Source organism: Xiphophorus hellerii, chromosome 17, assembly GCF_003331165.1.
Source record: "Xiphophorus hellerii strain 12219 chromosome 17, Xiphophorus_hellerii-4.1, whole genome shotgun sequence".
In the NCBI taxonomy this organism is placed as follows: domain Eukaryota; kingdom Metazoa; phylum Chordata; class Actinopteri; order Cyprinodontiformes; family Poeciliidae; genus Xiphophorus; species Xiphophorus hellerii.
Window position 1 is genome coordinate 7,743,927 of NC_045688.1, and position 27,749 is coordinate 7,771,675.

The 27,749-nt window shown below is 37.8% G+C and overlaps 1 protein-coding gene across 1 annotated transcript; it reads right to left on the reverse strand.

Moving 5' to 3' along the window:
* Window positions 1-187: 187 nt before the first annotated feature.
* creb3l2 (cAMP responsive element binding protein 3-like 2) lies at window positions 188-27,724 on the reverse strand. The gene is made up of 12 exons (XM_032589955.1): window positions 27,169-27,724; window positions 8,438-8,681; window positions 7,086-7,288; window positions 6,931-7,009; window positions 5,905-6,107; window positions 4,706-4,852; window positions 4,450-4,508; window positions 4,114-4,182; window positions 2,908-3,007; window positions 2,650-2,773; window positions 1,512-1,740; window positions 188-1,426 (listed from the first exon to the last, which is right to left on the reverse strand). Exons 1-12 carry the CDS (start codon window positions 27,265-27,267, stop codon window positions 1,357-1,359), a joined length of 1,626 nt encoding a protein of 541 aa, XP_032445846.1. The 5' UTR covers window positions 27,268-27,724; the 3' UTR covers window positions 188-1,356.
* Between the last annotated feature and the right edge of the window lie 25 nt (window positions 27,725-27,749).

Sequence of the window (27,749 nt, forward strand, 5' to 3'; positions counted from 1 at the left end):
CTACTTGCAGCTTTAAGTTATTGGTAGAAAGCAGAATTTATTACAGCAGGTTGTTCAGATCCTGACGCACCAAAGCAGCAGCAGACCATCGCAAAACCACCACCACGTTTTGGTTCCTACAAAATAAAGTAACCTCAAAGAGCAGTCGGAGCTTTTAAAAAAAACAAACTCTCAACCACAATCAACATGCTTTTACTACGGAAAATACTTTATTCACTTCCAAAGCAAGAAGACAGAGACTAGTTCAGATTGACTTTACATGGGAGCCACAAAAACACAGAAGTTCTTTTTACAAAGTGGAACCAGTTTGTTTCCAAAGGCACTGACTGTGAGGAATGTACTGTACAAGACTGATCATCAGTGCTTCACATCAATATCTTTATTGATGAACTGGCTAATCTAAACAGGACAACAGGACATCTGAGAGGGAGAAAATGTTGCTTTAATGCTCAAAAAGCCAGCGTTCATAATTTATCAACAGAACAGAGCCAAAAATAGAGAGCAGGGATGAATTATAGATCGTCCCGACACATTTAAATTTTCCTCATTTAACAACCCACATTTACAAAAATAGAAACTTTTTTCCAAGTTTATAAGATGTATTTTTGGTCAATGCTGAATTACGATGATTAAATGTCTTTTTACTTTAAGAAAGGCAAATTTAATCAAATACAAACCTAAATACCTCAGAAGGACACTGAATAAAAAAGGAGCCTAAAGCTGCAGACGAGCTAAAATAGTGTTTCCCCCACTTTTCTTTGCATTTATTGAGGAAAATACTGTCAAAAGACACAAACAAGTCAAAGCTGAACATGAGAAAAAATCCTTAATATTAATCTTGGTTTTGTTTTTCTCAACGGAACTAAATACAAATTCCCCAGAAACGTAAATACATACATATATAATATAAAAGAATACAAATAAAATATTAAAATAATGTATGAACACAAGCTAGTATCAAAATGGGATGAAAGCATTTAAGAAATGAAATAAAAAAAGTTTCTATAAATACACGACTCATCATACACGATCATCAGTGTCCCGTAAAAAGCCTCACATGTCGAATTTTAAAATAATTTCCTCTGGAATAACGCCACACTGCTCTGAATTTATATATATATATATATATATATATATATATATATATATATATATAGCAAGTCGGAAACCATCAGTGCAACTTTACTTTTAATTCAGAAATACAAGGCAACCAGTGCCTCTTTGTTACTACAATTTCAGTGTATTTGATGGAGCAGAGGTGGCGTCGGACCTCAGTCAGTCAACAGGGGGCGCTGCTGCTTCCGGACACATGAAAAAGCTCCAGAGAAATCTTTTAGGATGGGGCGAAGTGAGACCTCAGGAAGTCTCGTTGACCGATCGATCCAGCTCTAAAACTTTACTGCTGCTCCTGTTCGCCGTCTGCGACCTGGAGGCCAAACAGCGAGCAAAACCCAATCAGAACCGCGACCTTAAACAGACCCGAAAAGTTTTAATTTGAGTCCGGGGTTCACCTGTGCAGGTCTAGCAGCAGGTTCTTCTGCGTGTCGTTGCTTTTGTTCCTGAAAGGCGGGTGCCTCTCCGCTCGGTTCGGTTCGGAGCCGAGTTTCTGCTGCTCTGAACGGCGCCACGTTGCCATGACGACGGCCGGCGCGTCCTCCCACTGCTCGGGGTATTCGCCGCCGAGGCCCAGGAGGTGCGGCTGCTCGTCCTCGAAGGTCGACAGCAAACTCCTGCTTTTCACTGAAAATGGGGAAAAAAAACGAAAAAACCCCCGAAAAATTAAAACGAAACGCCAAGCAAAAGCATTCACATCTAGCCTAGCTAGCTAGCACTTCACGGCTCTCCCATAGAATTTCTAACGGACCAATCAGCGAACAGAATCAGATTTCGTGAACGATGACGTCGATTTGCTGCGACGTTTTAGAATTGTAGTCTGCCTGTAGTTTTAGCAATGACGGCGGTGGAAAATAAACGAAGTCTGTGTTGCCAGCGTTTCTAAATATTGAATTAGCATTAGCAGCCATTTTGCTCGGCATTCTTCTCTTAGCAATGGAGAATGGTAGAAAGACGGAAAAAGAAAAGAGAAAGAAAAAAAGTCAAATCTTTTGGTTTTGGGTGGGACAGAAAAACCAAAAGATGACCTTCAGGTCATTTTCTCTACTTTTAACCACAAAAATCAAGTTACTTGAACTTTCCACAGCCTAACACAAGAAAGCATCGGTTTGTGTGTGAGCAGGATGTGAGAGGAAACTGAATTTGATTGTTAAGAAAATTATATCTGATCTCAATTACAGCAGTGAGTGTGTCTGTGTGTGGGGGGGAGGTAATGAGGATGCAATGAAAGGTCAAATCAGTTTCTGTGGCTGTTGCTGCTGAGCTGTAGGTGGAATCTGATTAGTGGTGATGGTATAATGGACCACCAGAGTTTTACAGCTGGGAACTAATGATTCATGACAATGGGAACAGCAGGGTAGGTCAGGCAAGCTGAAAACTTCAGAAAAATGAACAAGTTTCCTGATCATTATTGAAAGTTAACTTTTCTAAATCGAAAACTTTTCATATCAGAGCCTTTATGAAAAAGGAGGATCATGAGAACTCGTCCTTTTGTCTTTCTTGGTTTTCTTTAATGTATTGTTGGAGTAAGATTACCTGTAGCTGTGTAGGATTCAGGCATCTGTCTGGATGGTACGCCCGTTTCAGTGATGCTTGATGACAGAGTGAAGCTGCTCGGGTAAAAACTCCCCAGAAACAGAGCGAAACACAACACGACCACCTGTAGAGCAACAAACAGGCAGATGAAGAGAGAAGGGTGGATAGACAGATGAATAAATCATGAATTACAATGGAAACAGATGTTTCCAGTTTAATAATCGATGCTCCATGAGCTCAGTGTCACATATGCGTTACCATTAAGCATGAGGATGTCTGGGTGCCTGCCATCCTGCACGACTTCTGGATTTTTCCTGCCACCATCGCCTGCAGAGCCTGCAGCTGCTGCAGCAAAGACCTGCAAACACACATACACACACACCGATGGGTCAGACTGAATGTAAGGCTGTTTTAGAGTCAAAATAGTAGACATGGACTGGATCTATCCATCTATCTGTTTATCATGGATGCATGGATGGATGGATGGATGGATGGATCCTGGTGTCTGGCAGGATTCCTCCTGATGAAACAGTTTAAACCCTCTGACCACTGGAGAGCGTCACTGAGCCCTTAAACCTGCTAATTAACCTAATAACTTTCCTGTTGGTTTAATATTAGCTGATGGAAACTAGCAGTCCGGCTAATTCCCCCTGATCTCATGGAACATGTTTGTTTTATCTGCTGCCACCTTCCAGACAGCTTCACATGTCGCAGAGATTTTCTCTCTCGATTGCTAAAACGCAGCACACCCGCTGTGCCATCCAGGTGCAGCGGCACAAAAGCAGGCTCCACCGCCCCATTTATCTTTTCAGGAGTGACAGCGAAGCACACTTTAACATCTGAGTGAAAAAACCCGACCTGAAGCAGCTGTCAGGGACGCACTTAACCCGATGCACCCGCCTTGTGCAGCACACGCCGTTCATCCGTGCAGAATCCCTGACGCAGCCTCAGCGTTTCGCAGTGAAAATGGACTCATGATTATGCATGAATGCAAAAAGCTGCAGCTGAATGCAGAGACGGGGAGCCTCTGATTCAGCTTTATTTTCAAATCACAGAACTGAGTCATTGTTTTCCAGCTCAGCATGATCCAGGCTAAAACCCTCCAACCCCCGGAGCAGTGAACCTGCAGGCTGTAATCAAGCCTTCAGCAAAAAAACAAAAGCTTTCTAACTTTGGCAGTACTTCAGTTTCTGAAAGTTCAAGTTTTGAATCCTTACTTTTGTCTTTTCCTCAATAAAAAAAAAAATCTCTCAAATATTCACATTTTTACTTACAATTTTCCTCGACTGTTAGCATTTGTGTTTTCTGGTTAAGAATCAAACTGAGAATCCAACTGTGAAGCTTTTAGTAAAACAAAACAGAAATGTATGTTTTTAGAAAGCCAGAGTATCAAATAATAGTTTCTTCTTCTTGAGTTTTAAAGAGGAATTAGTTGAAAAATCCCTAGAAACAGTATGTCCTTACTTGTTTGTGCACTCGAGAGTTTCCACTTTCCTGCGTAGCTCGTTGTTCTCATTGGAGCATGTCTCCACCCTGTGGCCACACAGCAGTACTGCAGTGTTAGTGACTCATAATTAGCAACATCAACACACTATTTTAAATTTGAAGCAGTGATTTTACATGTTTCCAGCTCTGTTTGTTAAAGAATTCTCTACCATTATGCAGATGATATGCTAATATTTTTTAAGAATAGCCAAAAAAACAAAAAAAAAACTAGATTTCTTAGATTATTATCTGAACTTTTCCAGGTATTTATTTTTCTGTTAGCTAGAAGGGGAAGAAGGATAAAGATTAACTTACTTTTTCTCCAGAGCATCCATGTATTCTTTCTTCTTCCTGCGACTCTCTTGAGCTGAAATCTGTGAAAGAACAAAAAAAGAAACAGTTGAATAAAAAGTTAAAAGGACTGTAAAGAGTTTATTAAAAAAAAGATTTCCTCATACTACTTGAGAAATTCTAGAGTAAAACAATTTAAGTGAAAAATACAGAAATTAGAGCAAGATTAGCATCTAATTTAAAAGTAAAATCAACAGTTTGTATATTCCTGAGCTCCTACCTTGTTCTTGATTTTCCGGCGGATCTTCTTTAGTGCCTTCTCTTCTGCTTTGGTGAGCGGCAGTTTGGTAGGAACGGGATAACCTTCGGCCACCAGCGTTCGACGCTCCTCCTCGGTCAGGATCAGCGGCCCAGACCCCTGTAACTTCTGCAGGACGAGAGGGAAAATCTAAATATTTGCAAATCTAATCTAGAATGTGACCCCTTTTGCAACTCTCAGAACACCTAATTTCGGTAAGGTAGATTTCTGTTAAAATTATAATATTTTGGACCCAGGAGAGTTCACCAGAGTTTTATTTAAAATATCCTCATGTGTATGGCATCATGAACGTTTTGAAACATAATAATGTTTTCAAGGATTTTGGAAGAGCAACAGGCTCCCCAGCTCCTCCGTTGTGCTCAACAAAAGCCATGATGTGCAATTTACTATTTTTATTTAAAATATTCACGTTCACAGCTCAAATACTATGATGTATATTTAGGTATCTGTTTGAGAAGGAGGAAGGCAGAAGCATAAACTTATTTTACCCAGCCTTCTTTCTTTTACATGTCTTACTAATTAAAAAAAAGGAAAAATAATAAAACAATAACAGAGAGATAACACAGTCAATGAATACGGTCTTTTTAAGAATGGAGATGAAGCACTTTTAGTTTCCTGCCCCTTTGCCACTTTTACACTGATTAGTTTAATTCTGAGTCTCATTAATCCGACTTATTATAAATCCTCTACAATATAAACATCTAAAAATTACCTTTTCACAGTCCAATTGTTTAAAACATTGGAATTACTGCTATTATTGGAAATATGAGCAAGTTTTGGCCACAAGTTGTTTTTTGCAGGAATTTTATGACTTATTAGTATCATAACACAACCATTGTACTTGATTGTGCTATTTTGTATTTCCCATTTTGAAGAGAAATCTATATTAATGAAGCAGGGAGTCCTTTTAACATAATTTAATGTTCCAGGAGACAACATTCAGCTTAAGAAGCTTAAATATTCTTTAGTTCCTGTAACATTTTGCTAAAACATTTATTTTCTGTTATCATTTTCCCCACATTATAAATGCACACAAATTAAAGACTGGACTGTTATACCTGAACATCTTTATCTGTTGAAGTCAAAAAGTGTGAGTGGTGACCGTCACTTTCATAACGAATTGAGCAAAAGTTGTGAGAAAACAGAAACCGGTCCCTTACATGAGGAGCGGTGAGCAGCGGGGAGTTGGACAGGGAGGACGCGGCGCGCGGAGACACCTTGACGCTGGCCTGAGGCGGAGGTGGGCTGCTGGGGGAGGTGGGGCAGGACATACTGGGAGGGGCGTGGACGGGGCTCTGGCTGCCCTCAGAGTCACTGCCGTGGGAACTGGGAGGAGTGGGAGGCATCTGCAGGGACTCCAGGCCTAAAAAACAACAAAATTACAGATTTGTTTGAGTAAAAGAAACAAGCCAACATGTTAAGGCCAATGCAGAAGTCCTTTATTTGGATTAATCGTGATTAATCAATTGCTGAAAGAATCGTGAAATAATTTAGTAATCGATTAATTGTTACCTGGAATATACAAACTAAAAAAAACCAAAAACCTTTAATTTACTGAGAGAACAACTAATTCACCGCCAAAACTGTACAAAACAAATATGCACATTTAGCATTTAAGCTAAACAAAAAAAAAATCTTTGTAAATATGTTCTACTCAAAACAACTCAAGTGACATATTTTTTAGTTCTCCTGGTATAAATTCTGTAAAAAATGCTATTAATCACATTTTCTATCTACTTATTAATCAATAACTAAAAAACAAAAATCAACAGATTATATCTATATATTAAAAGTATTTTTTAGCTGCAGATCCATCTTTTGTTAGAGTAAACTGTAAAAAAAGGAATACTGTTATTGTGCTTTAGACAGTAAAATGTTTATATTAAATAGTTTCTTATTCAAAAAAGAAACTGAATTATTTGTTTACTTAAATGTCTTTCTAATACTATATAAAAAGGCTCAAATGGAAAATTTTCAGATTCTTTATCCGATTAATTGTTAGAATAATCAGTAGATTACTGATATATTATATAACTAGCATTTTTGTTAGTTGCAGCCCTAGATGCGATTTAAGTTTGTTCAGGAAAACTTTTCGTTCATCTTGGTTTCAAATGTTAAAGAACTGTAATGCTCAAAACCTGCCAGCAGGGGTCGTTGTAGCACACGAGTAAAATCCTAATTCTGACCTTTGGGTGAAAAATTGAGGAACTGGTCCACTTCATGAGGCTCCAGCTTAATCTCAGGGATGATTTTCTCCTCCTTAATCTGTAATACAGAAGACAGACAGTGTCACAAACAGAACAAACTGAAACTCAGAGTTTTAAAAGGGGTTTTCTCCTACCTTGATTGCTTTGCCTTGGTTGGTAATGCTGCTGGCTGCTGTTTGGGCCACAGGGGCCAAAGCGGGGCCCTCAGGCCCACAAGGGTCCTCACTGGAGGCCAGAGAGAGCGAAAGAGTGGGGAGCAGAGAAGGAGTCACACAAAGGAGGCCCTCAATGGCCTCTTCCTGCTCCATGGCCCACTCAGGGGAGTCTCCATCAGACTCTGTGTTGGAAAAACATCATAATATGAAATTACTTCAGATTTCATTAAAAAATAACCAGTTTTTCTTTGCATTAACAACCCTAAATGGGGTAAACGGTTTTTCCAGATTGTGGAAAGTGGTTTGTTTTGTGTCATATTGGTAAATGTAAATACTTCCATTCCTATAAAATAAATTTTAAAATATCTAAAAGAATTAGGTGCTCAAAACTCAGTAGATGTCGAAAGTGGAAGGTTGGATTATCCTTAAACTCGTGCATAGAGCTGCAACGGTTTCTTTTTTGTGACGATTAATCATTTAATTGGGTAACAAATTCTTCAGATATTCTTCGCACAATATTAGAAATAGATTAAAAGATTAATTTCTAATAGTGCCATGAAGTGCTCTAAACACAGTAGATCTTAAAAGTGATCCTTAAACTCATGGATAGAGCTGCAACTAACAATTATTCTGATGACTGATCAATTAATCAGGGAACACATTCTTCAAATATTTTGTTTAATTACTTAAGCCTTTTTTACACAATATTAGAAATGTATTAAAATATGAATTTATAATATTGGATTAAGAAGATCTCATGACATCTCTAAAGTGGATGGTTATTATTTTAGTAATTGATTATTCTGACGACTAATCAGATAAAATTGGCCCATTATGCAGATTTTCTTTTAACCACATAATACTTTTTAATGCAAGATTAGTAGTACACTAAAAGATACAAATAAGTAAATAATTCATTTGCTTTTGCAGATAAGAAAATAAAAATGTTAGTGCCTGAAATGCAACAACATAGCAATCCTTTAATAAATGCTTGATCATTTGTAGCAAAGGATGCTTCTGCAGCAAAATAAGTTGTCTACTAATATGTGGATTAGTTTTTGGATTAGTTACTAGACTGAAAAATCTGCTTAATAAGAGACTTTGTAAATTTTCCACTTGAGGAGTTCTGGGTAGAAGTCATTAACAGAAAGAAGGTTTATCATCTTAAATTTACAGTTTTGAGTTAATTGTTATCTGACTCTGTTTTTCTTTTAGCAAATTACCTTTTTTGAGTCTGTGTACTCCAGTTAACGATTAATAATTTACTAACTTAGTTGACAATTATTCCACTAATCGATTAATCACAATTAATTCGATTAATCGTTTCCCACCTGCTTCGCTGCAGTGCTCTCCGGTGAGGTGCGACAGCGGCGACTGAGGCCGGCTGTCTCCACACAGCGAGTAGCTGTGCTCGGCGGTGATGTGCGGGGGCAGAGGAGACGACGGGGACAGCTCGCCGCCGTCCTCTCCCTCCATGGACTCCACGCCGCCTTTGTCCCCAGACAGGAAGGGGTCGCTGAGCAGCTGGCCCAGCAAAGCGTCCGGGGAGAGGTCATCCAGGAGCTCACAGAAGTGCTGCAGAAAAGAGAAAGAAGACGGGAGGTAACAGACTGATAATTACACGGAAACCACAACATTACAAATCTCTGACAGACAGCACCTCTGTGATTGCAGGATATTATAGTCTCTATTGGCACCTTCAGCCCCCTCAGGGAACTCCAGCGCTGCCAGTCGGATACTTATCCACCTCCTCTAATCAGCATTTATGTTTGTGTCTCAGTGTGGTGATACTTTACCAGACAAAGCCTCCTTCCCCCATCGGCACATTCCTTCATCTCCCTACAAGGGGAAGATCCTGATCCTGTTCAGGATGTCAAGACTAGCAGAAACACGGAGAGACTACGCTGATAACACACTGATCTATATCTACAGACAGCAGAAAGGTCTCCACGTTCATGTTCCAATGAACTTATGAGTCAAACTATTTCAATTATACTTTTTTATGTTAAGATATTAAAAAATAAGAGGTCATTTTCAGTTTTAAGAAGCTGGAGTCACTGTCCAAAACTAAATCCTTTTAATTCAACACAACATTTTTGAGTTCACTTAGTGCTTTGAAGAATAATACAGTAACTCCATTTTCTTTTTTCACCTCAGTCAAACTTCCAAGAAGGTTGGGTGGATGGATGGATGGATGGATGGATGGAAGGACGATATATAGATTGCTGGACAAATCGATAAATGAACTAATGAAAGGATAAACTGATGGATGGATGTAACAAGATCTTAAAATCAAGGAACAAAGTAAAAACGGATGTGTGAAGTTTCCTAGTTTTCTCTCTTTTCTTGCAAACTGGTTATTTAAACATTTATAGTTGACCTACTTTGTGAGCAAAAAACCAACCTGACGGCAGCCGCCTGCTCAGACAAAGCTTATGGAGTCATAAACCAGTTAAAATTATATCACTGCGCCTTGTCAAGCCATAAATACAAGTTGAATAGGAGTAAGTCAGGTATCTAAATTCAAACGTTTGACAGCAATCAGGCAAAATCCCAGCTAAGGCAAGATCCAAAGTGGACAGGCCAATGTCCAGCATGTGGCTTCAATTACAGACTCACAAACACGGGACGTCCAGCATTTCTCTGTGTCCCACACAAACAAATGACCCTTCCTCCTCTGCTGCTGTTCGCTCCCTACAAGTCCCGTCTCCAGGTTTCGATATGTTTAAACACCGACAGCACACCGTGAATCTCTTCAAGGAGGAAGAAGGCAAATATTTACACTTCTCTCCACCCAGTCGGCCATTTTCTGATGTCCAGGATGAAGAGGAGCTTGTGTCCAATATATCCAATGATATGGTTCAACAATATAGAGTATGTGGAATAAGTCAATCAGCCAAATAGGTACAAACATCTAAAAGTCACAATGTTTAGGATTCTCCAACTCCAGCGGTCTGCAACGTTCAGCTTCATCTCTAGTCCAACAAGCACCAAGGCCTCAACAGAACTGTTGATAAAAGATTCAGACTTGGATTAAACCCTTGAGGTCCTCAAAATGTAAAATTAATGCAAAGCAAGTCCAAAAAAGCAGCGTCTTTTGGTGTTAACACTAAAACTACACAGAACGAGAAAATAAAACACTGTTCTGGTAAAGAGGTTTCAATTCCTTCAAGTGACTTTACAAACTGAATCAGATTGACATAAATAAATAATGCCTAATTGAAAACAAAACGGCAAACCAGTCGCATAACATGGTGCTGCCACCTCTGTACCTCAAATTTGGGATGTTATAAGAGTTAGCTTGTGTTTTTCATTTAAATATGACATTATTATTATTTTATTATCGGCAAACCCTTCAATTTTAGCCTCTTCAGGTCAAACTACATGCCTAAAAAATGACACCCTTTGTTGTTTATGCTAATTACGTTGACTAATGATTACTATAATAATTAATGATTCTGGCTATTAATCAATTTCCTTTATAAAATTGGCCTGTTCTGCAGATTATTTAACCATATTTTTAAAACAGAAAAAACATTTTATTGCCTATTGTAAACACCTGATAATTTGTAGCTAGAAATACTTCTATCATCAACAAAAGCAACAAAAATATTTCTGCTTGACTTAACATCCATACAATGTATGGATCTGTTTACTATTGCTTTGTTTAGTAGCTGGATAGCAAAAGGTGTTTAATGTTAGATTTTATTCTGAATTTGAACCAGATGAGGCTAAAACGATGCAACTAGAGGAGTTCTGGGTAGAACACATTTACAAGCGAAGAAGTTTTTTCATCTTTAGTGAAATATATATATATATTTGTATAATTTTGGCTTTATTACTGCTCCTAGTATGTTCAGCAAATGACATTTTTTTGGTATATATACTCCAGGTAATTACTAATTGATTAATAAATTAGCTGACGGTTAATTCTGAACCGTCCTAGTTTAGATTTGATATTTCACTCCCTTTGTATCTCCAAACTGCTGTTTAGTTGAAGACAAATGACCCAATTTCTTAAAAACACAGAATGGACGAACCCGTTAGTTTATTTAGAAAGGAGGAACTTAATGTACAAATGCACAGAAAATAGAACCACACCAAACTCCCACACTGCGGCTCCATGAGCTCCCTGTCATTTCAGCTCGCGGTTGCGGTCGAGAGCGACGGAGGACCGGTCGCCGACTGGGTGTAGCTCATCACACGCCCAACAGAACCCCCTTTGTCCCTAGAGCCCTTATGAGGGAGGCGTTGTTTAAGGGGCCGGCTGTAACTCAAAACCCTCCAGCTGGGAAACAGAACCAGGGAGGCTGAAGCCCAACTAGAGCAACTTGGAGGTTTAACTGGAGATGCAGCAACAGTCAGAACTGATAACAAAGAGGCTATTCTGATTTTTTTTTCCTGAATAAAATTCTCTGGTAACACAGAAAATAACGGGTACAGGACATCGCTGAAAGATGAGATTGTAATCTTTTAATTGAAGGCTGTAGATGGAGGAAATGCAGACAGATTAACTGAGGCTCAGTCCGATGTAAAATCTCAGAAGCTTAGCAGAACTTCTAATATGATAGATTTTAATCAAATCAAAGATGAGGCAAATGGAAACTTCAAAGTAGGTCATACAAGCATGAAAAGTCAAAACTTTATCCTGATAAAGATGCAAAAAAACAGAAAACATAATTTATGTATAAATCCATCAAACTGAGGGTATTTTAATTCAAAATAAAAAAAATAGAGTGACAGAGTAAAAGTTTTCTTACGTTTCATCAGCATATGTGTCCTCAGATTATTACAACTGAGATTAAAAAGACAATCTACCTACCTGGAATTATGGGTTTATGGATTAATGGATTCAACCCTATTTTCCTGGACTCAGTGTTTCACTTTTGTCAATAACTCTACCTAAAAAAGCATTGGAAACCCCGGCAGTTTTCACTAGATACTTTTACATAAACTTGGTAGGTTTCTACATTAGGCACTGCAGTCTGGTCTCGACTATTTTTTGCATTTGGCGCATGGTTTACTCACCGCAAACTCCAAAATGACCAATAATGCTTCAAGTTTTATAGAAATCTTTCAGTTTTTGCAAAATTTTAAGTCATTTTGAAAACTACTACTATAAACTATGCTTCAAATGTAAAAAAATAAATAAAAATTGAATAATCTAACTTATGTTTGCAAGTTAAAAACCAGTCAGTCCCAATACAATCTCCACCTACAGTCTGGATTTGAATGCTGTTTAGGGAGTAATAAAATTGGAAAATTATAACTTCAGGTTTCAATTGACACATTGTACAAAAAAGATATAAAAATGTTAATTTCTGGAGCTGTTTGCAATGCTAAAATGGTACCAAAAACAAATCATACAGCTAGGCCTGTCATAGTAACAATAAATTGCCCCAGAAATTATTGCGATAAATAATAACATTGTTGTTTTGAGACCATTTTCAAGTAATATATTGATAATGGCATAACGATACAAGTTTGCCTTCTGAAAGACCAATGAACTTTAATTTTGTAAGGAACACTTAACACTGGAACTGGGAGTTAATTATAGAAAATAAAAGACAAAAACAAATAAAATGGAAATAAAGATCACACACAACCAAAATAAATAATAAATAAAATGGATTGTGAAGTCTCAAAACAAAACTGCCCTCCAAAAAAAGAATCAAAATGATCAATTGCTTATTGCGACAGGCTAAAATACAACTAAAATGAAAGTATTCACTAAAATATATACATACATAGAAATCATACAAGTTCTTTAGCTTTAACCTTAGCACCAATAAACCAACCGGCTTTACTGTTCAAAAGCAGAAACTGAAACATATGCCAATAAGGAAGTTAAGCCAGACTTTAAGGACAACAATTAAAACTAAAAACCTGTCCACTCAATCCTAAAGCAGCCCCAACAGGTCGGGCCAGCTGCGTTTTGTACCCTGACCTGGACTCAGCTGTGTGTACGCCTCAGCTGACAGGACACTCACTCATAAGGCAAACATCCTAAAACGTGTGGACTGCTATCAGGACAAGCCAGATGACTCATACGTTTGATTGGGATTCAGATCTTTGGCTTTAAATGCCACACATCCTCAACACGTGTCCAACTATAAGCAGATAAGCTGAAGGAACATATGAACTTTTATCTGACAGCCCTGCGAGAACTTTATATCTTATCATTGTTCGCTTTATTTCAGTTCTTGTTAAATTAAAGGCTTACCAGATGGTTTTTAGTTCTAATAAAATTCAGTTTCTCCAACTTCCTGTTTGCTATTTAGTGCTGGTCGCTTCAAAATCAGGACACTCCTGCAGCCAAAAAGCTAGAGCATCACAGGAAGAACAACGTGTACAAGCCGCTCACAGGGTTGCACTGAAGTTTTCCACCACATTTTAACATATAAATTAACATCAAAGTTTGTAGCAAATAAATAGATAAAAACAGAAAAACACTTTTTACAAGGCGATTGGTGAACAGCTATTAGTTAAGCTACATTTTGCAACAGAGATGCCTTCAGTAAACACTGAATTACAAACACATGTTGAAGTATCAATGATTTGTGCACAATTGTAACCAGCAGAGATTGAGATAAGTATCTGGGTTGAATACTTGGGTGTGTTTTCTATGCATAAAATCACTTTTAAAGACAGAATTCACCATCTGGAATAATCCTGCTACAATAAGTAATGAATCAATATCAACCAATCGTGTGATATATTGAAATGAGCTCAATAATTTCCAACTCTGATGATAAATATTTTGTGATGGGGAATTTTGTTTACAAAGACATCATAATCTTTATGGTTTGTAGATGTTTCTTTTTTAAAAATTTGTTTTATTTATTGTTTTTAGTTGTTTTCTTTGTTTTTTGTTTGTTTGATTGTTTTAAACCCACCCAACTGGTTTTTTTTTTTTTTTTTTGGATACAAAAAAAGTTAATGATAAGTTAATGTTTTTGTGTGTCTTGAAAATGAGCCGTTTCAAAAACCTTCCAAATATAATGGCATAAGTCAGCAGGCACTGCCCGTTACCTAGCAACCCCAGTGAGGCCCGGCCCGTTACCTAGCAACCCACACGGAATCCCAAGCGGAGTTCCACAAAGTGTCTTTAAAATATCTTCCAGTTTCAGTGTTGACTTCTTTACAAAGTTAAAGTTTGCTAGTCTGAGATAGCAAACTAGCATTATTATGTGACATTATCAATACATTTATTGAAAATAGTCTAAAAAACTTATCATCCAGCAAAATTTGTTATCATGACAGGCCTGATCTGGAAATAAATATAAAACACATTTTTGACACAATATCAAGGAACTAAAGTATAATTCACCCCAAAACCATCAATAATGTAAAAAGGTTGAATCAAGTTTGAAACCTTCAGATGTTTTCCAGTCTCCAGCTGATAGAAGCCATGCATGATAGGAAACTACGAATATAGGTCACTTATCAGTTGCTGTGGGCTCACAACTAGCAGAGCATTTCTGCCAGGGCACTGATAATAGTGTGTCAGTGATACGAAACAAATCACAGGCCTTGGGGTGATCTGGTGGAGTTCAGCCTGACATTCTTATATTGTATCAGCAATCAGTAAAAATAAGCTCTTACACATTAGGTTTGAAATATAGACTGGTATTTTGTCAAGTAAAAAGAAAACACACCCATATCTGAGATTCGAGCCAAATGAGCTCAGACAAACTGACCCGAGCTAAACAAAAACGCCCTCGTTCTCAGAGGGATTCGAGCCGGTTCCCACACGGATAAGAGGGTGACACAGACACTCCCTGACCCCGATCCTCGACATCGATCCCAGCCGGGCTTTCCAAAAACTAAAAAGTAATCAGAGATCCGGTATCAGCTCCAGGAAAAGGCCGGATAACAATACAGGATGAATCTGCAGAAGAAAAACCTTAAAAAGGGTTTATGCAGGTTTCACTAACTCAAATGTAAGACTTTTAAAGACCATTATGAGTAAAACTTTAGACCTATATAATGACAGATGTGCAAAAAAATGTAGGGGATCAAAACAGTGACATTTCTATGGTCTTTTTGTGGCTCTTTGCAGCAGTTTTGTGCTTCTCACATATCATTTATCTCTCTAGCTAGCTAGCAAGCTAGCATTAGCAGCTTGTTAGCAGTAGTCTTAACCGCCTTGAGTTTTTGCTCAAAAGAAAAATCCTGCAAGAAAAAAACCTACATAGATTAAATGATAGTAAAAGTCCTGCCAGGACAAAATGTAAGACCTGTGAGTAACATACACCAGCCACTTTACATTTTCTTTAATGAATTTAACACATTTTCAGGCCTTAATTTTAGATAAATGAATTTAAAACTTTTGAAAGGTGCGTGGAGATACTGTTAAATATAAGGACTTCTTTTAGTTACAATCAAATTTGTTTCTTTACAGTATCAAGCTGATGATTTTGGATTTCTTTGTGCACACCTTAAAATGTGGAATTTATAGTTTAATAAACAAGAAAAGAATTTAAAATTAGACCTGAAGATGTTTATTTTTTATATGAAAAGAAAGAGTGTTTAAACAGTTCATACAAAAGATCGGAAAACATCTCACTGAGTTGACACAGTTCTGTTTGCAAAGCCATTGGGGTTAAGTGGAAGCACAAATACTTACACTCTGCCTTCAACTTATTGGAATCTTTCAAAATATTTGAATGCAAAAAGACAGGCTGAACCGGGTAGGCCGACAATAATCGCTCAAAATAAATGTATGTAAATTAATTCATGAGTCATGGAAAGAAACTTATTCAAACTAAAAAAATACCTACTCATTTCACCTTTAAAATTAAGATTTTCTCAACCATGAGAAAATTTTCAACAATCTGTTGAATTTGAACAGGACAATGCATTATGAATTTATACCTTTCCGTATTTTAACTGTGTTAGGTGTATTAATGTCCTTGTTCGTGTCCTCGTGTTTTTCTACATTTCTCAAAGTTGAGAAATGTAGAAAAACATAAAGAGACTGAAGTCTCATTTTGTCGCCATTGGAGAACTGAAATCAGACATTACTACATATCCACCCAAGTTTCCTGCTCCAATATGAGCTCATAGGTTGACGATTTGTAGTCTGGTGAGGAGAAAGTCCAAATAAAAATATTTGTCTTAGAGCAGCACCCTGAAGACCTATCAAACCGGCACCTTGCGCAGGGATTTAAAAGTATACTTTGTTGGCAGTCTACAACAAAAGACTTTGTGATAAAAAAATTTTTAAATTACATTCTGGCAGCAATGAGGTAGAGGTTATGGTTTGCGCCTTGTTTTCTTCCAATAATTATGTCACCATGTACTTGTTTGGCGGTGAATGGAAACAGCTGAAAGTCTCACTTTAGCATACACACCAAGCTTGTCTTGTCCTTGTGAGAGATTAGTTCCTCTAAATGAATGTAGCAGACAAATGTTACTTACAGAGCTTGATGTGATATCTATACACTGCAAAAACACAAAGTCTTACCAAGTATTTTTGGTCTAGTTTCCAGTGCAAAGATTTTAGCACACTTGAAATAAGACAAAACTAGCTTTCAATTAACTTTTCAGTAAGATATAGGAGCTTGTTTTAAGTTAATTTCTTAAAATTGACTTAAGATATTAAGGAATATGAATATATTCCTTATTATATTAAGGAATATATTAATATAATTAATATATTTTGAAAGATTATTTCACTCATAATATGAGGAAAATGTCTTGTTACAAGTTAAATAATCTTGTACAGTGAAACTAGTACATTTTTTATCATATTAAATAAGAAATTATTTACTCAAAACACACTCCTATATCTTGCTGAAATTATACTTGGAAGATAGTTGTGTGTACTAAGATATTTGACATGTTTAGCTGCAATAAAATGTTATTCTTCCTTTGGCTCAGACACTTAAAAAAAGTTTAGATTTTATTTATCAAAAGAAACAAAAAATGTCCTGATTTAAACTGCCTGGTTTACAGTGCGAGTTTCAACACATATTTGATTGGGGTGGAGTGATAGCTAACTTACATAAATAACAGGATGTGAGAGAGCATAAAGGAAGTCCTGCTTGACAGCAAGCATTTACTCTCCTCCCACAAGCGACAACATGAGTGCATTTACATAAACACTCAGAAAATGTTTAAATTCTGCTAAAAGGCTTTACAGAATGAATTAGAAACTATTTACAGACCTAAATATTTACTTCCAATTTCAAGTTACTGATTTTTTTTTTTGTCACCCCTTGAACATAAAGTCAAAATGGCAAGATGTGGACTCAACATTTCTTTTTTTTAAGCTCAGAATCGTGACTCAGATGTTGTCTGAGTTCTGATTGGCTGATATTCAACAAGAACGTGTGTGAGGAAACACAAGTCGACCCAAAGGCATGATGAAAAAGTGTGTTTCTGACCCCTGTTTTCCATCCAAGAGAGCTTCCCAGAAGTTTTACATAAAACACACACTCTTTCCATTCCTGCCCTATCGGACTGACCGACAACAGAAAACAACCCCCACGGTTCCCCACCATCGTTGCACAAGCAACTTTACAATCCACAGTGCTGAACTGTAGGGATACGTTTAATATAAAAAATACCAGTAAAAAAAAATAGACATCTTCACTATGTGAAGCTAATCGTTCAGTAAAACCACTCGTTATCAGTTTCTATACAGTGTTGCCCAACAAACTGAAAACATTACCGTTATTTGTGGGATCCGGACTATAACAGATCAATTTCAACACTCGACTGTTAACTGTTAGTTGCAACAGAGATTACAATCAAACCACAGAAACCTGGAAACTTAAAACTTTAAAGCAGCAGATATACATCAAAACTCGCTTGGCCATTCAGGTTGTAAGTTTGACATTAATAAAATGAGATATTATAGTTCAAAGCAGAGTGTTCATAGAAATACTACGGTTTTAGTTTGCGATTAAAATTACAATATAGCACTTTCCAAAATAAAAGACAATATTTTTACATTTTTGACCATGCTAGGCTACATTCGAATGCAAATGCGACCCAATTTGAACTTTAACAGGAAATAACAGGATTGCTCGAGACTCAGTCAGATGCAGCATGGAAATATTGTTGCTGTGGAACAAAAACACAGCTGGTTCTCCATCTCCATCTTGTTAAAACTGGGTCAACACACACTCATGCATAACCTTTTCCACCTCTACACACAGACCATTAGCTTCAGCTGAATTCAACTCAGGTCTCCTCAGACAAACTGCATCTTTTTTCCAAACAGCTTTTATTTTAGCAAGAATCTTAAACACGGATTATTTGGAGATAGTAGTCCAGTTTATTCATCAGCCCTGGTGGTTTTCTTTGTGTTTTTCCTGCTGGATCCCATTTCATCCCTACACTTTTTGCAGCTGCTGGGCGACAACTGGGTCAGCAGCACCTTAAGGGGAGCTTCTTCGTTTTAAGACTTGTCTAAACGTGCCGCCTTTTCCAAATTCCTCTCTTAGTTTAGTCTTTGAGGTGAATGCTTTCCAAGCAGACATCTGACTCAATGTCGGGAAGCGCTCACTGACACATTAAAACCCACAAACTCAACTCTGCAGGGCTGAGTCTGTCTCAAAAAAGATAACCCTGAAAAGCCATATGTATCAGTTTTGATGAGTATTCCCCCCCCCCAAAAGTGGCTAAATCAACTAAATATGTTGCTGAAGAGTCTTTACAAATAATTTTTAAAAAAGTATAATTGCACGACTGGGTTATTTTACACTTTATGTAGACAAAAACATAATATGAATCCAAAAATCTGATTAATTTTCAAAAATAAGTGTTTTTGGGAACTTATTTTCAAATAAAAACATACTTTTTTCTAGATGATAGTTGGTTGAACTTGCAGAAAAACGTGACAATTTTGTTCTTGGAAGCCATTGTCACAAAAAACCTTTAGCAACTTTTACTTCATCTCTTGTAAATTTCATTTAAATTTTCTTTAAACAAGCCAGTGATTATGTATATAATGCATCAAAACAAGGGATGGGCCTGTTACTAACCTCAAGATACAAGAGTTTTTTAATAGCTAAGGGTTAAAAAGAACTAAAATTATGCATCTTGTAAATCCTGTGGTTAGAAGAGGTTTTATAAGGAGCAATGCATTGCTGCTCCCTGAGCATCAGCTGGCTGAAAGGTAACTCTTCCCTGACTTAAAACAAAAACATAAGGACTCTTTGGAAATATAAGTAAATAAAACAAAAACAGTTAAAGTATGGATGCTAATTTTTTTTATGAAGGTAAATATATTTTATGTGCACATCGCCTTATTAACACAATTCCCAGTTTGGCTGGGAAGCAACAACACAAAAGATTCTTAAACAAGCAAAATTCCTCTCCAAGCTACACAAAAAGCTTTTTGTGCCACAAGTAAACTTGTTGCCGTCCAGTTGCCAAACATAAATCAGGTTGTGTAGCAAACTCTTTTCCTAAACTGAGTTCAAAGGAGGAACAAGAATAAATTCAGTTTCGGGAGACACCAGCAGCTGAACAATGTGTTGTCGTCCACACCCTGTAACATCATAATATCTGGCAACATTAAATCAAGCAACATCATGGTCACATCACACCCAACTGTGGTGCCTCCCTGTGTCACAGACCTTTGGTTTATGTTGGTCAAAGCTGAAGATTTGAGGGATTTAAAGTAACATAAGCAGTTTAATTATTAGGGAAAGAGCCGGTGCAGGAATTTTTAAATAACTCATCCGTCTCATGATTGACCAAAGGATCCTTCAGCTTATGTACGTTTAGGAGCCGGTTTCTCCTAAACTTCTACCTTCATTTGTTAGTTTTCTAACCTTTTGGGCCAAGATGGATGCTTGATGCAGAAGTTTGTACAACTCTGCAAAAGGCGGACCAAACCGATTGGTTCCGGCCCAAAATTCAGTCATACCTGAAAAGGAGTTCAAGAGTCAAAAGTCAAACATCAACAACGAAGACAATGACAAACCGATCAGCAACATGGTGGAGTTAATGGTGGTATCCACATCTTTCTGTGCTGTGTGAACTAAAAGCACTTCAGTCACAAGTTGCTGAACTCAAGGCAACGTGTTACTTGGTCTGGGGAACTCGAGGCAACGTGTTACTTGGCTTTGTTTACTTGAGGCAACTTGCTATGAGGTTTTGTGAATTTGGGTCAACCTGCTGTAAGGTTTGTTGAACTCAAGGCAACTCTGATGAACGGATCACTGTACTGCAAGGTATGCTTGCAGTATGCTTGAACTCAAAGCAACTTCTTACAAAGTTTTGTGAACTCAAGGCGATTTGTTACTTGGCTTTGTGAACTTGAGGTAACTTGTCTCAAGTATTTAGTGAATTCAAGGCAACATGTTTTGAATTTCTACTGAACTTAAGGCAACTTGCTACTTATTTAGTGAATTCAAGGCAACTTGAAAAGCAACCCTGGCACAACCAAAACCAAACCAGCCCAAACTAGAGTAGCTCTAATTTAGTTTCTTATGTAATAAAATGCAGATGAAAAAAGCATAAATTCAAACAAAACTGCTCTTTAAATTCATTTTTATTTAGACTTTATATAGGAGCAAAATCCTTAAAAAAAAAAAAAAAAAAAAAGTCAGAAGAAAGACTGATAAACTTATGGGTCACTGTAGATAAAGAGTGAAGAGAAGCAACCAGATGTTTTGGGAATTTTGGACACGAGCCGACTCGTCCCGGTTCACCCTGCAGGAGAGACGGATGCAGCAGGGGGAGGAAGGCTGGAAGGTGAAAGAGGTTTAGGCCTGAAGCTGCTCTAGAATTAACACTTTCCGCTACTGGGGGGGTTATGAGCTACAAAAACCATCAACGATGCGTTTATGTACGTCACGCTGTGCAACAGGCAGTTTGCAAGCTTTAAGGTACAAGACGTGAAACACTGACGCTTGTGTAGAATGCATCATCCCTGATATGAACTAAATCAATAGTTTTAGTTCATTCAATAACCTTAAAGTCTTCAACATGGAAAACAACTGTAAAGAACTTCTAAACTATGGTTGTAAAGTGTAAACAATGAAGAAAACTACGGGACAGAGGGCAGTCGGATGGTTTTTACAGGAATTTTAAAAAGTAGGAGATTTCTGAAACTGCTTTGAGGCTTTCGTAAAGGCTGGGTGTGTAAAATCTAACCAGAAATTAAACCCACACCCTCTAAACCACACAGTGAATCAAATGACAGGGGGCTGCAGATCCATGGAGAAAGAGGGAGAAAATACCAGAAAGAAGAGTAAGAAAAGATACAGAGCGATAAATTTAGCTTTGCCTCAGAGAATGAAGTCTCCTCTGGATTTCCGTAATGATCCCTTACACGCTGATTACTACATTCGCATTGCTCCCAACCAGTTGGCTGTCTGCAGAGAGCTGGAGTCTGAGTACTGTTTCAAAGTACAGAAGAAAAGTTGCGTCAGATTTGACCAGGAGAAAAATGTGTGCACCATCTGTCCAGACATTTAGGACAAGTTTAAAGCTTGGTCTGCAGGCACAGAAAGAAGTAGATGAGAAATGCTGGTGTTAAACTAACAAAATCTTTAGCTCAAAATTGTTTTAGGATTAAAGGCAGAAAATAGTTCAAAAACGAGAAGAAAAGCAATAAAATCAGCTAATTAATTCCCCTTTTTACCATTTGAACATGATCTTGAGGGGTATTGCTTGAAAATAGTAAATTACTATTGAGTCATTTAACAAGCTTTAAGAGAGAAAACCAAAATTAAACAAGTTAAAAAAACTAAACTAAGCACAAAAAAAAACAAAACAGAAATTGCCAGAAAAAAAAAATATTTTTAGATGGTCAGATTAGTTGCTGGTGCAAATGTTATGCATTCCAGCTCACAGATTTTAAATAGAAAATGTGTTAATTGTTATATTATTATTATTGACCAAATGAGCAAAAAGTAATACAATGTCTATAGGCTAGGTCCAGGTCGGGTTGGACTTTTTAGGTCTGCTGTAAACTCTAGCGCAGATTTCTCCTCCAGATGTGGATCAGGATGATGTGGTGCATTCAGACCACATCAGGTGAAATATTCATAATTTAAGAGAAATTGTTTCATTTCATTGTTTATATCAAGTTATTGGGGGCCACAGTCAGTGATTTTGTCCACTGTGGAGAAAAAGTTTGACTTTTGATGGAATGTGGATTCTCTGTTGAAAATTAATTAGAAGGAATAATTAATTAATATTCAATAGACGGCAGTCATTTTGACTGCTGTCAGTCAAAATATGGACAACAAAAAAAACTTCTGTCATTGCTGCATCCATTCTCAAATCCATGGACCAAATCAAACAACATTCAAGAGTTTTTAACCAAAAAAAGTCTAGAAAAGAACCATATTCAAATTTAATGCGGGCAAATTACGGAACATTAGTGACTTGCAATCTTCCTTGCAAAAGTTCCTTTCCTGCTGCTTTTACTGACAGATATGTGAACTGCCTTATCAACTTTAAAACAAGAGAGCACTTTGACCATTTCTGGAGATAAACTAAAGGACTCAGACTTTGACAAACGTTTAGATTTGCATGGTGGAAAAACATGGGATAAAACAAAACTGATGATTTAGTCTCCAAAACGTTTAGCTGGTTGATAATGTTTGTGACAGAGGAACAACCGGATGATCCTGCACCACTCCTGCTGTAATTACTCTCTCAGCCTCATTGTGACACAGAGGCGAGGGTGAAGGTGAATCTGTTAAGGCTGGTCTGGCATGCAAAATTGGAATGTGACCACACTTGAAATGTGTGCAGAGAAACTTCATCATTTAAGTTTTTTAAGCATAAAGTAACCATGTGGTGCACTGGATGACCGTTTCCTTGGTGCACACTGACATAGGCATGTCACACACATGGACCATTCACACAGGCAGTGCAAGGTCACCGGCGAGCAGGATGCCCTGCCCCAACGGAGAACAGGTTCTCCTCTGTGAGCACATACTGACCTGATCTGAAGCGGCTATCAAAGCTGTCATCTACAGCCTATCAGTAAAGGTTGTGTATTACAGCTGGTTTGAGAGCTACAAATGAGAACCTGGAGGAATTATGTAACCGGGGTGATATTTGTCCTGGAGCAAACTCAACAAATACACCCTTTTCTCGAACATGTTGAACCAATAAAGGTATGCAAGTGCAGCAGGTTCAACGTGAGCTTGAAACAAAACCTGATATTTCATATTTAAACTCTGGAATTTAAAATAAATCTCCTGCTGAAAACTTTTGACTGACAAGAGATCTTGTGTGGGTATTATCTTTGTGCTCCGCTGACATTTATCTATTTACCAACTCCTGAAGCGGAGAAAATTCTTCTTTCCATAAAAGTCTAAACAATGACACATCAGAGTCCTGAACAAAACTTCTCATTGTGTCTTTATGAGAGAAAATTTCACAGAACAAAAGACTGAAGCGTGTGTAGAAGTGGTTAAGGCTCACTGCTACTCTGCTAATGTCGAAAAACACCATTTTACAACTGTGGTGTTTCCATTACATAAGAAACGCAATTTAAATTAAACATGAATAAGTTTGTTTGCCTGACAAGTCATTAAAAAAGATGCCACTTCCTGTTGTCTTTCCACCAGTAGTAACATCCGTTTGTTAATTACATGACTCGTGATGCAGTTTTGTGAAATATGCTAATTCTGATATAGTCGAAAATCCACCTAACTGTAGCACAAAAACTTTTTAAACAAAAATGTGAGTTTTCTTTCAAAACTGGCCCGTTTCCTATTAAGAAAATATATTTTCACAATTCCAATTTTGCTTGTATTTATGCACAAATATGAATAAAATGTGTATGAAATCAAAGTACTACTGGATTATCTCCAATCAATCATCACTTTGAATCATAACAGCCTCAAATTTAGTGCTACAGCTGAAAGAATATCTTAGCATGACTGTTTTTAATCATGTTGCTGCCCCTGCAGAGTCTGCATGACAGATGTGCATACGAGTGAACAGTAAGATGAAGACTTCTGGACAGTGACTTTCTAACAGGGGATTGGTGCAAACTTATATAAATCCCTCTACTGTTTGCTTTCGGCATCTGGGGAAAAAAAATTCTGCAGGAGAGAAGGTACAAAGTCCGGTCTACAAACTCAAAAAACTCATGCAAGGAGTAACAATTCTGCCCTGGAACACTGTAGAGTTTAAAAACAAAAAACAAACAAAAGTTTCCATAAGTGTTCATCTTCTGCATTGTGGATGCTTTTAAAATTTCAAGCAGAAGTCAAACACGTCACGAGCCTACGCCTATTGTTACTCCTGAAAAGAGTGTGACACATGGCTGCAGATGAAAGAAAAAATAACGTCTTCATATCGTAAAACCTGAACGACTAGATGCTTTTAAAGGCATCCAGGCTGGGAGGAGACTGCATGGATGTTTAAAGTAATGAAAAAAGCAGCTGATGACGCTGGTTAAGGCTCGCTGAGCTGTGAGGAATCCCGTCTGAAGCCCCCGGGGAGGTGGAACGTGAAGGAGCCGGCCCACCACCACCAGGGCAGGAACAAAGACTTCAGTCTGTTTCTCAGGCCGCCTCACATTCAAACAGTACAGTCTTGTTACCTCGAACTCTGAAGCTTCCCTCCAGTTCTATACAAACACAAACTGTTCATGTTTATATATAGGACATCCATAATGCTGGTCTATATTACCCAGCAGTGAATATGTGTATTTATGCATTACTGTTCAACATTCAGAAAACTTTCACTATTAAAGTCACTGAAATCAGTTTTAAAAGAAACTTAAAATGCACTTTTTGTTCAGATGTTTCTTTCCCAGATCTATGAAAAATGTTTCTATACATACAGTATGCTACAGGCAGAAATGTTATAGAAAATATCCAAAATGTGACCAGAATCCGCTTTTTTGCCCAAATATGTGCCCTATATCTGACAGCCCAATTGAGTTTCTATCAACGCCCAGAAAATCTGATATGTGGAACTAATTAGGAGACATACGATTGTTTTCAACGCTTCTGCAGACTGAACAGCCATGTCGCATTTTATCCGGCCTTTATGTCATTTATGTGAGACATGTCAAAATTCGGCACCAGAAAAAAGCTATACGCATTGAATCAGGATGTAAACAATGACTGAAAATGATATTTATTAACTTATGAAGAAAGTTTGCTTCAGTGAAGCACATCATATCACAATCTAACGACCACAAAAACAAACTCCACTTCAAATGCATATGTGAACACGAAGCAGACCGAAGACCACTACAAAAGCAGGAAGTGGACTACAGCACAGGGCATTCTGGGTAAATACAACCAAAATAAACAGTGAGTCCAATGCTAACAGAAGAAATGGCTTGTGGTCCTACAATGGCTACTCTATTTTTGTTTACATTTTGTGATGAAGGAAGCTGCGTTTATGTCAACTTTGGAGGTTTTTATGCCGTTTTCTTCAGTGGTTCTTGGTGCAGCGCCACCACAGGTGAGGAGGGGAACAAGTTTTTCAATTAGTTTGGATTGTTTGACGGTGGAATGTGAAAGCAAACCACTCAAGCTGAAAATGTAACAAATATTGCAATTTTGGCTCCAAATTGAACCAAGTCTTCCAGACTATCAGGTGTGAAAACTCTATTAGTCACAGACTCTAACTAAAATAAGCTTCTTTGTCTTGCAACGGGTCTTAATTAAAGCAGCCTAACAAATTCAGACAAACTTTAACAGCAACAAGTTTTCACCCGTCGCGAGGAAACAAGCGCAAGTGGAGACATAAGAGGCTCGCAGCCCAAAAAAAAAAAAAAAAAGATTTGATTTTTAAGATGGCTAGAGAAAGTGAGAGTAAGTCTGTGATGTCCTCAGATGGGATGGAAAACCGAGTCACTGTGGGTCTGAGGCTGACTCAGCCTCCTCGGTGTCTGATTTCCATCTTTGGCCAGCTGTTTTTACACTCTGTGAACCCTCCACACACACACACACACACACACACACAGGACCCACACAGCTGCCTCATTCTCTCCGTCTCACACAATCTCGTCCCGGCCCAAAGGAGACACACAGCTGAAAGACAGACTTCAGCTTACATAACAGAGGACCTTTAAATGCAGAGCTCAGCTTACAGAAAGGAGAAACTCTCTCTCTGTGTGTGTGCGCGAGTGTGTGTGTGTGTGTTTTACCTCCTTATTTATTCTGTCCTGTAATTATATCAACTGCTCATAAAACCAGGACATGAGATTTAAAAAAAATTACAGATTTAAACTGAAATTAATTAACAAAATATGGTTGAAACAGTGCACTTGTATTCAGCCTTCATAACTCACTGCACTTTAAAACCATCTTTCAATACAATTACAAGTGCAGATATGTCATTGTAGCTCTGGCTTGCTCTCTATTGGGCTCCAGCCGACTCTGACTGGAGTCACTGTTGAATGAAAGTATTCCCACAGCATGATGCTACCACCACCACGCTTCACCACTGAGTCAGGGTGATGTTTAGTGTAAGTTACCTACCACATTTGTTGCACGGACACAAGAAAAAAAGTAATATTTTTGTTACATCTGACCAGGCTGCACAAACTGTTGATGTTTAAATATTAGGAAGTTGATTTATCACTTAAACCTGCTCTATAAAACCAAGTCCCTACGCTATCATTTCCATTAATGCAATTAATTGGCTGCCCTTGTTTTTTTTTAACGGTTATCAGAGGAAAGTAGGCTAAATATATATGCAAAAATGTGAAAATTATGTTTAATTTGCATAAAATCCAGACAAAACACATGGAAAACTGTTACTTGAGCATGACAAGTATGCTTCTCTCACTCATTTATTAAGTCTAATTCTTAAATTATTTACTTTATCTTAAGACTGTGAAAGGGAAATTGCAATATTTTCCATTAAATTAAATAAAAAGAAGGTAATAAGTCGATTCTTAATGAGAAACCCCGTCCATAAAACCCTTAATATGATATTAGAAAACTTCTGCAGTTAAACCTGTTGCAGCCTGGACCCCCAGGCTCAGTTTAGCGAATGGAGAGCAGGGTACCACACATCATTAACTCATCAAAGGCAGAAACTGCAGCCAATCAGCACCTCCCCCCTTGATCTATACCTGATCGGTTAGCTTTAATCGATAACTTACATTGGTATAGAGCACGGAGTCCAGCTCCCCGGCCTCAGACAGCTCGCTCAGGTTTCTGTCCCAGTGGAGCAACGACTCGCTGCTGTCCAGGATCTCCATGATTTTTCCTTCCTTTCGTCTTCTTCCTCTCCTCTCTGGCTTAAAGTTTTTTTAAAAAATAAACTCAAAACTTAAATAAAAGTTTTAAAAAATAACTTGTTTGATTCAAAAAATGAATTGAGCACTGGTTTGTGTAAACAGCTGTTTTCTCATGGGTCGGATTCAGGCTGAGAAATGTTGTTGTTATTGTTTGGGATCATCTCCTCTCCGGTTCGAGGTCCACAGACTGTTTCCAGCCGGATCCCTTTTCCCTTTTCACTCCTCCCGAAACTGCAGACACACAGGAATGTGTGGGCGGAGACAAGAAGTCGGGCAGGGGAAGTGGAGCAAAAAAACGGGGAGACATTCAAGAAAATACTTTTTAAAAATTCTTTAAAGTCTGATTGTTTGAAAGAGGATGAAGCCGGACAGAATAAGCATTAAATACACGCTTTAATTCTAAACATAAACTGCGAAGTGAGTAATCTTTTCCAGTTGTTTGT

Excerpts from the sequence above, each read along its gene's own strand:
- creb3l2 (XM_032589955.1), bottom strand. The coding sequence starts at position 27,267 with ATGGAGATCCTGGACAGCAGCGAGTCGTTGCTCCACTGGGACAGAAAC. Across the intron at positions 7,010-7,085 it reads ACCAAGGCAAAGCAATCAAG|ATTAAGGAGGAGAAAATCAT; the intron begins GTAGGAGAAAAC and ends TCTGTATTACAG. Across the intron at positions 1,427-1,511 it reads CTGCTGCTAGACCTGCACAG|GTCGCAGACGGCGAACAGGA; the intron begins GTGAACCCCGGA and ends TTTGGCCTCCAG.